The 9,920-nt window shown below is 45.6% G+C and overlaps 3 protein-coding genes across 5 annotated transcripts; all 3 read right to left on the bottom strand.

Moving 5' to 3' along the window:
• Window positions 1-1,779: 1,779 nt before the first annotated feature.
• Window positions 1,780-5,462, bottom strand: LOC101778302 (protein trichome birefringence-like 14). Of its 3 annotated transcripts, none has more exons than XM_004973561.4 (6): window positions 5,102-5,462; window positions 4,916-5,013; window positions 3,702-3,951; window positions 3,428-3,610; window positions 2,965-3,160; window positions 1,780-2,852 (listed from the first exon to the last, which is right to left on the bottom strand). In XM_004973561.4, the coding sequence occupies exons 3-6, from the start codon at window positions 3,853-3,855 to the stop codon at window positions 2,024-2,026; spliced, it is 1,362 nt and encodes a 453-aa protein (XP_004973618.1). In that variant the 5' UTR covers window positions 3,856-3,951; window positions 4,916-5,013; window positions 5,102-5,462; the 3' UTR covers window positions 1,780-2,023. The 3 variants fall into 3 exon arrangements, with proteins under 3 accessions (XP_004973618.1, XP_004973619.1, XP_012702616.1); XM_004973562.4 differs by having other exon boundaries at window positions 5,110-5,462; XM_012847162.3 differs by having other exon boundaries at window positions 5,300-5,462.
• Window positions 5,463-7,157: 1,695 nt separating this feature from the next.
• LOC111255698 (protein trichome birefringence-like 16) lies at window positions 7,158-8,505 on the bottom strand. Its single transcript, XM_022827826.1, has one exon. It carries the CDS (start codon window positions 8,481-8,483, stop codon window positions 7,602-7,604), a length of 882 nt encoding a protein of 293 aa, XP_022683561.1. The 5' UTR covers window positions 8,484-8,505; the 3' UTR covers window positions 7,158-7,601.
• On the bottom strand, window positions 8,498-9,275 carry LOC101777907 (protein trichome birefringence-like 40). Its single transcript, XM_022827827.1, is given in 3 exon segments — window positions 8,498-8,732; window positions 8,956-9,087; window positions 9,090-9,275. Coding segments are annotated over 3 exon segments (519 nt in total). The 5' UTR covers window positions 9,253-9,275; the 3' UTR covers window positions 8,498-8,508.
• Between the last annotated feature and the right edge of the window lie 645 nt (window positions 9,276-9,920).

Genomic DNA, 9,920 nt, shown 5'->3' with positions numbered 1-9,920 from the left:
GTGCGTGAGCAGAAGAATCTGGGGCCGGGGCCCTCCCCGCCAACAATAGCCGCGCGGGGGTGGAATGGCGGAAATGCCCCCGTGCCAGGGAGGAATCCAGCCGGAATTCGGCTTATTTTACCACATCCGCTTCTGGCTACTTTCGGATAAGATCTGTTCCTTCCACGAGACTCGTCAACTCCTCGATCGACACTAAACTAAAAGTTCATCATAATCATAATCATAATCATATACAGCAAGATATGACCACGAAGTAGATGCAAAGGTAGACCCATAAAACATAAAATGGCAGTATCACTTATCATTTAAAAAATCCTACAATATTTACAACACAAGAACTGTAATAGTTGGCTTTTGAGTTTTGAAACAACCCCACCCCCTCCCCAGCCCCACAAAACACACACATAACAACCATATAAGAAGAGTTCATTCACGTTGGACTTTAAAAAGGTAAAGTGAAGCTATAAGACAAATCTTAAACGGAACATACAGCAAAAGTAACTAAATTTAGAAAGTTTTTATGCGGTGAGAATTTATTGCTTACATTAATAGATAAAAACTTGGACTCGCGTCTACGTAGGTCCGCCATTTTTTAAGAAGAACCTTTAAAGATAGGTCGACTAGAGAAGAAGGGCACATTCGCTAGCAGGTAGCAAGTGCATGAGTTTTGTAAGAAGACGGATGAAGAGATACATCACGCATGTGTTGGCTCGATGAAAGAAAGAACTAGGCGCCAAAATGATCCAATTATCTTCTATAATGTGATTAGAAATTGTTTTTACATATTATCTACAAATATATCTTATAACTAGAATTGCTACTGAAGCGGCTCGTCAGCTAGTACTCAACCGGCTAACTCATTAATTCCTCCTGCTCTTCTAGAGAAGGTCTAGCGGAGCACACACAAATTACTCGCAAATCGCACCGCGTTCCTGTCAGAATCGTCCTAGATCACGATCAGCCTGCAATTTTGGCCATGGATATCCCTGCGAGACTGCGATGCGTTGCTCAATTATGAGTATGAATACTTTATCGATCCGTGCCTGGCAACGTCCGCCACAACCCGGAATCGCATGGAAACGCTGGTCCGCCACTCGCGCCCCGCGCATGATTGCTCCCGTCCCGTCGCCGTCGCGTCGAGCCTTCCCGTCGCTGCGGCTTCCCAAACGGCCAAACGTCTCGCTTCCCATCACGAGGGAACTCGCGGCAGAGGCTTCGGCATGCCAAGCGGGCATCGCGTCAAGCCCCGAATAGTTTGCCTGCCAATTGCCATCAGTCCATCACCTGATGGCGTAGCTGATAAGCCCCTGGGTCCAGGCCTGGGGCAACGCATATGGTCGGTGCATGTGCAACGATGTTAACGTGATGGCAATAGTATATTAGAGAAGGGCACGATGGATTAGTGCTGCTAGGTTCGCAACAAACTGTGATGACTGTTCAGCATCAGGTACACAGCCACATTCAGTGCCGATGTGCCATCTTGTTCATGTAACCGCAACGACATTTAGAATGTATCCGATGACACCACTTCGTACTAAATACTCTAATAACAAGCATGTGCAACTGACTTCAACGTAGAGATCAGCAACAGCAGGGATCAGCAATGCATAATTATCTCTGTTTGGTAAGTGAGTTCCCAGACGGCTGGATGTTTTAGCTTTTATGGATACAAAGATTTTGCAATACACTTAGATATAGGGGGTTATATCCAGATATATAGCAAAACCTATGCATGTAGAAAAATCAAAACAACCTACATTTTGATTGAAAAGGTGGGAGTAGTGAGTAACGACTGCCATTCCAATTTTCCAAACAACAGTAGACATACACTGAAGCAAATACAACAGTTACTTACAGTTACACTAGAAAAGAAAAGCCTCTATATAGTTACAACTTACAACAAATCACGCTTCCGAAAATCCCGAGCTACTGCCGCTTGGTGTTTTCTGTCAGCAGCATAAGAACTCTTCAGTAAAGCCTAACAAAGTATATAATAGCTTTCAATCATCCAATTAGCTACAGCCTACAGCTGGGCTGCAAGGATCTCATTCCACGTATCGGGTACACCAGGAAGGCACCAGTGCAAACAATCCTGAACGCCCGGCGTGGCCTTGATGCTATACCGTGATATATGGCCCTCGTCCCTCAGACGCGATAGGGCAGTGACATCCAGCAGGTTGATCCTGGTTCCCCTCACCGCACCCTCAGCATCGGTGTCTTCAGAATGGTTCAAGTGAATGCCACTACCTTTGGCCAAAGGATTTGTGTTATCACATCGGCCCCCAGTGTTCCAATCCCCGTTAAAGAAGTGTCGAGGTGATATTGATCTGTAGAACACCTTCAGCTGGGGGTGGTTAGGGAGCTGAGCATCCAACCAGTTGATGACACTGTGGATGGTGAAATTTTTGGCCTTCCAGATGACAGCAATGTTCCGGTTGTTGTTTGGTGCACCACCAAGATACATCTCCCACTTGTTTGCCTTTAGCTTCCCTCGATTCCAGTGGTGGCCGGTATTAAGAATCAGGACATGGAACCTGTGAAGGTTGTTCTTTAGAAAAGCAGGTGGTCGGTCAAGGTGCATGGCATAACTGGTTGCATGATCTGATGGATTCAGAGGCTCCAAATCACAGAGTGTTGATGACCAATGGTACAAAATTGTTGTATTGGTGCTCGGGAACCGATAGGCCCAGCCGTCTGGTCTTTTTGCACCTGGTGCTAACACAAAGCCATATTCCGCTCCAACATCTTCCACATCTGGCCTCTGTTTTCCACCAGTCACCATACACATCATTGATTGAAACATCTGCCTCCCTAAAGAATCACCCACATAAGCAATGGTTTTATCCTGCATTCTGAAATATGTCCAAATTAGTATTTGCCTATTGAGTGAAAGATAATTCACAGGCCAAAGAGTGCAGTATATGCCATCTCCAAATTCATCTTGGACTGGCAATGGTCATGTACCTCCTCAAGAACTGAGAGGCCTCAAACTCTGGCATCTCACATGCTTCTGGCTGCCATCTAAATTGTTCATATGCAAAATCTGTGCGCTGGGTTAATCTGCAGGACCAACTCTCTGAAAGCCACTGCTTACAGCCAAACCCCGAGTACAGTGGTCTACGATTGTCAGAAACCCACTTTCCATTCCTGTAGTTACATTCTGTAGGATAGATGAAGCAAACATTAGATGGAAGTATAGAGCCAGACAATCCGCATTTATGTACAAGTAGACTGAACAGAAAATAATCTTCTGCATTAATTACGTAGGCAAGATGAGGAATATGCCAATGCATAAAACAAGCACATTTGAATGATCACAGAAGAAATAGATTCATGGTTTCTCCAGCAGCCAGGGGCGTTGCCAGGAATTAGTTTTTTTCGTTGTTAGGGGGGGGGGGGGGGGCAACAGTATGTGTAAATGCCATACCTTTCTTCTCAGGAGGCGGCACTTCGTTTTCATCTGCAACATCAACAGAATAGCCTACCATAGTCAATGGTGGTGGTGCACCAGTAATTTGCTTTTCTACTTTAACTACTGACTGAGGCAATGGGTCCGCACTTGGAAAGTCTTCTTCTGAGGATGTATGCTGATCTACAAACTTTGAGTTAGCTGCAGAAGTTTAAAAGGAAAATGAGAAAAGAGATAGATTTGATATGAAGAATTTTTTTAAAAAAAATTATTTCTGTGTGCTTAAGATGACCTGGATGAGTCAAAACCAATGGATCAGGTTGGAGGATTCCAGAATCATAGTATGTGCCTTTGTCCCATTTCCAAAAAAGAAACAACATGAAAAATGCAAGAATGACAAGCTTAAGCTGCTTGAACCGCAATCCATTTATACTTCCAAGCCTCATCCCTTTATTGATGTTCTGTAATATAAAATATTCTTCTCTTCAAATTTGATGTGTACAACCATCCATATAAAAAGTAAGAAAATGTTGTCAGTGAACCTGTTTCAGAAAAGGTAATGTTAGATGCATATTCTAGCACATAATGCAACATTTCCAAAAGAAATGTTTAGCTGCCAGCTACGTAAGAAAGATATACAATTCAATGCATTTCCTTTTGACAATTTACTGAATTTTCGGCTGCCAACAATAAACAGGATCAAGCCTGCCTTGGCACATGCCAACTAACTAGTGAAATCATGTTGCAACACAAACTTTATGGGGACAGGCCATTTTCTGTGACCTTTTGTCAAGCAGTGACCCTTCCCACCATATGCTCGCTCACAAGTCACAAAGTGCTTTACCAGCAATCTAGTTCACTTTCAATTTAAGATGCAGAAGCTTTGATGCTTTACCAATATCCTAAAAGTTCGACCAAAAGCGCATACCATGTAACATCCTGGAACAATAGGTTAACAATTTGGTCCAATGAAAGAAGATAACACACATTTTGAGGTTGTGATTGCAGATCAAATCATCCAATTTAGCACGCTACTATAAATGCTCCAAAATCGCTAGGAGCACAAAATCTAGACAAGTAATAAATGCAGCATCACCACAGAAAATCATTAACTTAGTAAGCACTCCCTTCCATCTTAACCTTGGGCAATGCAAATCAAACAAACTTGCCTTTGCCAATGCCACCTCAAAATCCTAGGAGTAAATGCGGCAATCAAATGAAAACAAAACCTAATTTAGAACACAGCAGCCGGCGCTTGAATGCTTGCAGCCTGTGTAGAAAACGAACTCATAATCTGCCGCTAAACGGGATCGCACCCAAACCAAATCCAACGGGGGAAGGGAAGTAAGAAAGCGAGAATTGCGCTACCATATCCAACCCCATGAATATTGGAAACTACACGTCCCTTTCCCTTCGATCTAATCCCTGGAAAAGGCGGGCGAAAAATAAACGACGCAGGAAATTTCCTGAGCGCAAAGGAACGGTTGCGCGAGAGGGTGGACTCACCGGCCGCCGAATCAGGCCTCCGCCGCAGCCGCCCGTCGCCGAATCAATCCCCTGCCGCCGCGGATTCGTTGCCAGGAGAAAGGGCGCCGGCCGCTCGGCTGTTCGATGAGATCAAGAGAAAGGGGGGAAAATACATCAGCCTACCAATAAAAGAACGACGGGAGAGTCAGGGGAGACGCTCCGTACCGCCGTACCTTGCCCGGGGTCTCTCTCCTCTCCCCGCTAGATCGAACGGCTCTTTCTTCCCCGCGTCCGGCGGCCGCTCGGCGGAGGAGGAGGGAGGAACGCAGCCGGGGTGGTGAACGGCGGGAGGGGCGGAGGGCGACGGCGTGAAGCGGTAACAGCGGTTAATTACCGGAGGGAGAGGTTAGGTTATAGGTTTACCCCGGTGTGTGTGGCTTGCCGATGTTCTCTCAGCCGGGCCAGCAACGGCAACGCGCTTTGATGAGTTGATCTGCCTCCTGGTTGGTAATTTGATGGAAGTTTTACTGGGGAGGAGGATTAACAGAGTTCATTTATGGCGATCGATGGAGGAAGAGCACGGCGGGTGTGATGCTGAGAGATCTTGCAGACATACGGGTAGATGATGAGTCGTGTTTTTTTTTTTTTAAGAAAAGCCCCAGTCGTGTGTTTGGTGAGGAGTTGTTGAGCAGTGCCACGGCCCATTGCATTTCGAGGCCCATCACTACGTAGGAAGGTCAACTGGAAACGGACCAGGAGGCCCTTGGTGGTGTCGGCTAGGCCCTTCGCGTGCGCAACCTAATCTTGGGCCCGAATTGACCAGTGCACATGGCCCTTTTTGTTTTCTGAACTTTTTTTTGAAAGATTCTCCCAAATACGTCCCCAGTGGAACCATTTCAAAATCTGGACCCTAGCTTGGCGCCATCCACGCTGACGCCAAACTTACACGTCTCGGCACCAACTTTTCTAGCGCCAAGGTCCATACACAGCTGCTGACACAGATGCCGACATGACGGGGGCTTGACGCCAGCCATCATGGCGCCCGTAGATCTCGACGCCGAGCAGTTACCCTGTACCTCTTGGCGAAAACAAAACTAGAAAGGTTGGCGCCGAGGACGTGTAAGCTTGGTGCCAGTGTGGATGGCGCTAAGCTAAGGGTCCAGATTTTAAAATGGTTCCGCCAGAAACGTACTTGCGAGAATCTTTCAAAAAAAAAAGGCTAGAAAACAAAAGGCCGGACCCCCAAGTTACTTCGTACTGAGCAGTTATCTTTGAAACGAAAACATTTTTTTTCTTGAAACGAAGCACTGAGCAGTTACCGATAAAACAGTTGCATTACAAATATGATTCTCTTCAACAAAAATGCTGCCATTCTAATGCTACAATGAACATCAGAACCTCGTTCCAATAATTTTTTTCCAAGAATACGCAGAAGGGCTACGTATCTTTAAATTAACAAGAAAATATAAAATTTTAGGTTACAAGGCGGGCCTCCCGGATCCGAGCGCACACGGTTTTTAGTCACTTTTAAGTGATTACATACCAGAAACAACAACTGAGGCAACGTGTTCCAAACGATGAGCTAACTAACTAGGTCCTTGTGCTCCTACTGGTACAGAAACTCTTTCTCAGAAAACAGTAACACAACTGATGAATAGCGAATCAGACTCTTTCTCAGAGTGCAACACAAAACTAGTACCAAAACTAGAATGTGGTCCTTTCTATAAGTAATGAAGATTCCCCAATCCCCATCCCAAGTTCTAGCTCGTAGCAAACTCTCTGAATCAGGCTGACGCTTCCAGGCCAGCTATCTGAACGAGGCTACAGGGTGTTTAGGAGGTATGGGCTAAACTTTAGTCCCTATCACATCGGATGTTGGACACTAATTAGGAGTATTAAATATGGGCTAATTACAAAATTACTTACACAACTCCTAGGCTAAATCGCGAGACGAATCTATTAAGCCTAATTAGTCCATGATTTGACAATGTGGTGCTACAGTAACCATTCGCTAATGATGGATTAATTAGGCTTAATAAATTCGTCTCGCGATTTAGTCTAGGGGTTCTGCTATTAGTTTTATAATTAGCTCATATTTAGTTCTTCTAATTAGCATCCGAACATCTGATGCGACAGGGCTAAACTTTAGCCCTCCTATCAAACACCCACGACCGATTGCATCGTTGGCATGTTCGTCATTTTCTGATACAGTCATCTACCTGAATCTGTCCACCCTGTTCTGTTGTTGTCCGAGAGTACCAACCGCTGCCAGTTTGCCGGTCGTACTCCAATCCAAATCCAGCAGAAGCTTCCTCCAAAAAATAATTCCGGCAGGCAGCGCCGTGCGTGCGGGAAGATCGGTGCAGCTGCCATGGATCTTCGCTTCAACCAGCTGCTGCCTCCTGCCAGGTTATGAGCACGTGCGGTAGTTGCTGCGTTGCTGCTGCCTGCAGGCTGCAGCCAGCGTGTCCCCGTGCGCATGGGATCAGGATTCAGACGGAGACAGCGGGTTCTATCTGCCAGAGTGTGAGCGCGGATTATGCTCTGTCCTTGCCTTTACAAGTGCAGAAATCTTTCTGTCAGTATGCACCAATCAGGCAAACATGAAGACATGACATTTGCACGACGCAGCTTACCTTCCTTTTTATTTCAGTTAACGAAACCATACTGTCTGTGTGGGTGGTTATCTGAATATGCAAGCCTGAATCGCCGAATCAGCTCCGGGCTATAGCTGGGCTGCAAGGATCTCATTCCACGTATCCGGCACGCCAGGAAGACACCAGTGCAAGCAATCCTGAATGCTCGTTGCGCCCTTGATACGGTACCGTGATATATGCCCCTCCTCCCTCAGGCGCGATAGGGCAGTGACATCCAGCAGCCTGATCCTGGTTCCCCTCACCGCGCTCTCAGCATCATCATCTTCGGAACGGTTCGAGTGGACGGCACTTCCTTTGGCCAAAGGACTTGTGTTATCGCATCGCCCCCCAGTGTTCCAATCACCGTTAAAGAAGTGTCGAGGCGATACCGATCTGAAGAACACCTTCAGCTGGGGATGGTGCGGGAGCTGAGCATCGAACCACTTGATGACACTGTGGATGGTGAAATTTTTTGCATTCTGGATGACAGCAATGTCCCTGTTGTTGTTTGGTGCTCCACCAAGATACATCTCCCACTTGTTTACCCTTAGGTTCCATTCATTCCAGTGGTCACCAGTGTTAAGGATCAGGACATGCAACCTGTAAAGGTTGTTCTTCAGAAAAGCAGCTGGACGGTCAAGGTGCATGGCGTAACTGGTTTCAGGATCTGAGGGATTCAGAGGTTCCAAATTACAAAGTGTTGACGATAGATGGTACAAAATTGTTGTGTTAGTGCTCAAGAACCGATAGGCCCAGCCATCTGGTTTTTTTGCACCTGGTGCTAACACAAAGCCATATTCCGCTCCGACATCTTCCACATCTGGCCTCTGCTTTCCACCAGTGACTATACACATCATTGATTGAAACATCTGCCTGCCTAAAGAGTCACCCACATATGCAATGGTTTTGTCCTGCATTCTGAAACATGTCCAAATTAGCAGTATTTGCCTATTGGCTGAATATATATTCATATGCCAGTATATTCCATATCCAAATTCATCTTGGACTGGCAGTGGTCACATACCTCCTCAAGAACTTAGAGGCCTCAAACTCTGGCATCTCACAGGCTTCTGGCTGCCATCTAAAATTTTCATATTCAAAATCTATGCGCTGGGTTAATCTGCAGGACCAGCTCTCTGAAAGCCATTGTTTACAGCCAAACCCCGAGTATAGAGGTCTACGATTGTCAGAAACCCACTTTCCATTTCTGTAGTTACATTCTGCAGGATAGATGAAGCAAACATCAGATAGAAGTCTAGAGCTAGATAACCTGCGTGCTAAGTGCTAACTAATGTACGAGTAGACTGACCAGAAAGCAATTTTCTGTTTTAATTATATAGACAATTTGAAGAACATGTCAATGAATAAAACAAGCAAATTTGCATGCTCACAGAAGAGATAAATTCATTGTTTCTACGGTGGTCACACAAAATGTGTAAATACCTTTCTTCTCAGCAGGTGGCACTTCATTTTCATCTGCCATATCAACAGAGCCTATCATGGATAGTGGTGGTAAGGATGCACCAGTAGAGCAGATATAGATGTGGTACAAAGAAATTTAAGAGAAAATGTTTATATGTGCTTAAGATGACCTGGATGAGTCAAAAGGTCTGGCTGGTGGATTCCAAAATCATAGAATGTGCCTTTATCCCATTTCCAAAGAAGGAACAACATGAAAAATGCAAGAATGACAAGCTTAAGCTGCTTGAACCGCAAACCATTTATACTTCCAAGCCTCATCCCTTTATTGTCTCCTGCAACAGAAAAATAGTGTTCTCTTCAAATTCGATGTGTGATTAGGAACCAAACCATCCATATAAAAAGTAAGAAAAATGTTTACAGTAAAAAAAACAGTTTCAGAAAAGGTAACGTCAGAGGCATAATACTAAGCATTCCCTTCATTCTTATCCTGGGGCAATGCAAAACAAACTAATTCGCCCTTGCCACCTCAAAATCCATTTGGTTCGGCTTCGAACCAACTGTCCAACTCCCAGAAGTAAACACGGCAATGAAATGAAAACAAAGACTAACTCAAATAACAGTAGCCACCTAGCCGGCGCTTTGAATCCCAGCAGCATTCGGTGTAGATAACTGTTCGTCCACAATAACAAACGAGCTCATTGGTCATATATAATCTGCCGCGCTAGATCAAACCTCACGAATATTTTAAAACCACACGTCTTTCGATCCCGATCCCTGCAAAACGCAGGCGAAAAATAGCCGCTGCAGGAAATTTCCAGCGCGCAAGGAGCGCGAGCGCGGGAGGGGACTCACCGGCCGGCGCTCGTCGCCGAATCAGGTCTCTGTTGCCGCGGATTCGTCGCGAGGAGACGAGGCGCCGAAAGCCGCCCGCGGTCCGGCTGCTTCGATGAGATCGAGAGAAAGGAAATGCGGTAGCGAAAAAGAAA

Source organism: Setaria italica, chromosome VI (assembly GCF_000263155.2).
Source record: "Setaria italica strain Yugu1 chromosome VI, Setaria_italica_v2.0, whole genome shotgun sequence".
Taxonomy (NCBI): Eukaryota; Viridiplantae; Streptophyta; class Magnoliopsida; order Poales; family Poaceae; genus Setaria; species Setaria italica.
The sequence above is the reverse complement of the archived record's forward strand: the minus strand, read 5'-3'. Positions and strand labels throughout refer to the sequence as shown.